The following is a 3,752-nucleotide window of genomic DNA, read 5'->3' as shown; positions in this document are numbered from 1 at the left end:
TCCGGGTGCTGGGCACGGCTGTGCCAGTGCCACCTGGGTGGCTGCACGGGGGCGTTCCAGGCAGGAAAGGAGGTGGAAGCTGGGCTTGGGCTCCCCTGACAGACACCCCCTGAATTATCTTCTGGTGGCCAGCGTGTGCAGGCCACATGGCAGGCAGCAGCTCATGGCTCCAAGCACTGCCTGCTGACAGCGAGCAGGAACATGAAAGCCTGACTTTTGTAACCTGTGTGGAAAGGTCACTGCCACCCCGCTCTCTGCAGCTGCTTACCAGCAGGTTCTCCCCAAAGACATACACCAGAGAACACAACTACTGTAGGCAGGATGCATGTCTGAGCACTGTGGAGCTAGGCTGGGTACAGCTGTGGCAGATGAGCAGTGAGTGACGTGCAATTTCAGTGAATCCTGGTGATGCATGCCATGTCCATGCATGAGTACACAGATGTTTTGATATGCCTTTTGGTGGTGTCCACTCTGTGCACATACCAGGCATGCTTGCACTCTGAATGGGAGCACTCTCTATCTATGTACACACACCATGTGAGTGCACCTTGTACGCATTCATTGTGCCATAGGTGATTAGTGTGTGCAGACTGTGAATATGCATCCTCAGATTAATGTGTGCATGCCATGTGTGCGTGCTTTCCGTATTGCACAAGAGATTTGTATGCATACTCTGTGCACATTACTCGGTGCTGGTGTGCAACGTGTACTGGTGGGTGTGTGCTGATGTGCAGTGTGTTTGTCCATGTGTGTGCATTGGTGTGCCGAATGTGCGTGCGCGTTGGTTTGCGGTCCTATTCTGTGTGTTAATGCGCAGTCAGACTGCACGTGTACGTGTTGGCATGCTGTATGCATGTGCATGTGCATGTGTGCAGCGTGTGATAGCGTGCGCAGTGTTTGTTATACACGCGCTGGTGCGCGCTCCCTGTGCATGCATGCGTGTTGGGCTGCTGCGCGTGCTGCTGTGTACCCGTGGGTGCGGCCGTGTCGATGTGCAGCCTGTGTGCGGGGTGCAGGGTGGGTGTCCCCGGCTTTCCGCGTCCTTGCGCGCACGCGGACCGTGCCGCCAGGGGTCGCCGCCGCCCGTCGCGGGGTCCCGGCCCCGCGGTGCGGGAGCGCTGTGGTCCTCCCCCCGCGGACCCTGCCGGGGGATGTCCCCCCTTGTGTCCCCATGCTGGGGGTGGGAAGTTGTCCTCCCGGGGACACCCCCGCTGCCACCCCACTGCTGGCGCGGCCCGGGACACCCAATTCCCTGGGCGGGCGGGCGGCGGCCGGCGGGGGCGGGTGAGGGGGGCGCGTGTGGGATGCGCATCGCGGGGAGCTGGAGCCGCTGCAGCTCCGGGCTTTGCGGGGGAGCCAGACACCTCGTGCGCCCGGAACTTTGACCTCTGGTCCTAGGGGCACTTGCCGTTTTGATGAGTCCTGTTCCCTTCCGGAACGAGGGGACGAGGGAGGTCCTCGCACCAGCTTCCTTTCGGGGTGGCAGTCTCACCGGGACTGCCGGGACCGGGCTGGGCTACCAGGAGCTGCAGGGGTGGCAGAGCAGAGGTGAGAACGGCATGGGCACTGCCCTTGGTACTTCTGATGCCGACGGAGCTCTGGATGCCCCTGACTGCAATATTCCTCTTCTCCAGGGTTTGTGGCTTAAAATGTCAATGCAGAGGAGGGGTGGGAGGTAAGGAGGGAGCTTCACAGTGGGGGTTGTGGAGAGCACCAAGGAGTGGAGAGGACAGTCTCGGGGTAGGTGTGGGGTGTGGGCAGCATTCCTGTTCTGCACATGCAGGGGAACAGCTCCCAGAGCTTGGGTTGCACCTCAGAACAGCCTTCTTGCATCTCTCTCGTCCTCCACCTGCCAAGGCTGGTGGGCCTGGCAGCGGCTGCTGCTGAGCCTCTTCAGCACTGTTTCACACCCTGCTTGTGCCTCCCTCTGCACAAAGCTGCCTCAGAACCAGCTCCATGCTACTCCCTCATAGCTGGGTCTCACCCATGCTGCACTGACGACAGGGGTGCTGTCATTGGTGCATGGCATTGGTGCTGAAGGGACAGGAGCATGTCCCTAAGGCTGCCTGGTGCTGAGACACAGGGGAAAACTTGCTGTAGAGTTTTGAGGGCTGTGAACTGCAAGGACAAAGGTCTGCTAGGCAGAGCAGTAGGGTATGAGGGAAATTTGGACATCCACAGAAGAGATGTGAGGCAACTGCTGCACCAATGACAGGCTCTGGTCCCTTCTGTGCCGCAAGCATCAGTGTTCATGTGGCACTATTGTGAAGCTGAGTGCAGCTACATGGACAGTCACATTTAATGAGAGAGCACTTGGAAATCTCTTGCATAACAGCCAGCTCTCTTCTTTGTGCCTCAAGTTGCCTGTTTCTGAAGGTCTAGGAGTCTCTTGCTGGTAAAGCAAAGCAGCAAGAGGGTGCTGTAGAGTGGTGGATGGGATGCAGGGCTCATCACTAGGCTGGAGTAATATTCAATGTGCTGCAACTCACAGAAGGGTGGGTGCTGTGAAATGGGGTCCCAGGGACATTGACTAGCTTGGGCTGTTTGTAAAACTTGTGTGTGTTGTTTTGGTGTGCTGGTTATGCAGAGCACTGCAAAATCCCAGTAACTATAGGCAGGGCTAGAAGCAAGCAAAGTCCGCTGCCCACAGGGAGCCAGGCCCTGTAGATAAACAAGAAGTTAAGTGAGTCCCCAGAATGGGGACCAATGCACCAACAGCACATGCAGCCATAGCCTGGAGTGCACAGGGCATGTGGATGATTGCTGCCTGAGCAGCAGGGATGCAAAATCACACAAGTGAGATATGTGTGTGGAGGGGCTATCATCAGGGGGCATGGGAAGAGGGATGAAGCTCAGAAGAGTCTGTATCCCTCCCAGGAGAATGGCCAGAGTTTCTGCTGCTTCCTGACGTGGGGAGCCCTGGTCCTAGACCAATGCCCTGCTGTGCCAGTGTGAGGACATGTGGCAGAGATTGTCCCCAGCAGATGGCCTCACTGTTCCTGGGCTGGGGGTGGTTCTGGGCAGACATCCTGCAGCTTTCAGGTGGCAGATGGATCTGGGATGTCCGTCTTCAGCCCAGTACCACCCCTCACATGCCAGCTGGAGTCTCCTGCTGGGTCTCTTCGATCCTGTTCCTGATATTATTTTCCATAGACCATGTCTGCTACTTTCCATCTGCATGCTTATGCTGTGGGCTGGGTGGCAGAGATGATCTGTGTGATGGAGAATGCTTCTGGACATCTGGTCATGCAGAACAAACTGTCTCAGGATGAAGCCCTTGCCTCTGCATGCATACTGCTTGCAGAGCAACAGCAAAGCAGTTATGCTGTGTTCTGTGATGAAAAGCACAGCTGCCCTCCCCCATCCGAAGGACCATTCTCTTGCATAGGCATGTGGGACACCAGGAGTCATGGAGTGTCCGTCTCACCTTGGCAAGGAAGGACAGTGTTGTGAGAAGCTGTCACAAAATCAGAGTGGTTGAGGTTGGAAGGGACCCCTGGAAATTGTTGGAAGGGACCTCTGAAGGGACCCCAACCTGCTCAAGTAGGGCCACCCAGAGCAGGTTGCCCAGGACTGTGACCAGTCAGATTTTGAGTATCTCCAAGGACAGAGACTCCAAAACCTCCCTGGGAATCCTGTGCCATTGCCCAGCCACTCTCACAGTAAAACAACAGCACTAGTTACTGGCCTCCAGCTGGACTTGATGCTGCTGTCCACCAACATCTGGGCTCAGCCCATCAGCCAGTTTTCAG

The 3,752-nt window shown here is 56.8% G+C and overlaps 1 protein-coding gene across 1 annotated transcript in view; it reads right to left on the bottom strand.

Annotated features, from left to right (window-relative positions):
• The window catches only part of NME6 (NME/NM23 nucleoside diphosphate kinase 6), a 19,187-nt gene extending 17,158 nt beyond the window's left edge, over positions 1-2,029 (bottom strand). Inside the window, exons 1-2 of the mRNA XM_035339631.1 lie at positions 1,985-2,029; positions 1,255-1,394 (exon numbers count right to left, since the gene is read on the bottom strand). Of these exons, the coding sequence (XP_035195522.1) occupies positions 1,255-1,394; positions 1,985-2,029 (185 nt within the window). The remainder of the gene's footprint in view (positions 1-1,254; positions 1,395-1,984) is intronic.
• Positions 2,030-3,752: the final 1,723 nt, after the last annotated feature.

Source organism: Oxyura jamaicensis, chromosome 1 (assembly GCF_011077185.1).
Source record: "Oxyura jamaicensis isolate SHBP4307 breed ruddy duck chromosome 1, BPBGC_Ojam_1.0, whole genome shotgun sequence".
Classification (NCBI taxonomy): Eukaryota; Metazoa; Chordata; class Aves; order Anseriformes; family Anatidae; genus Oxyura; species Oxyura jamaicensis.
Note: the sequence above shows the minus strand (reverse complement) of the source record. Positions and strands in the feature narration are given on the sequence as shown.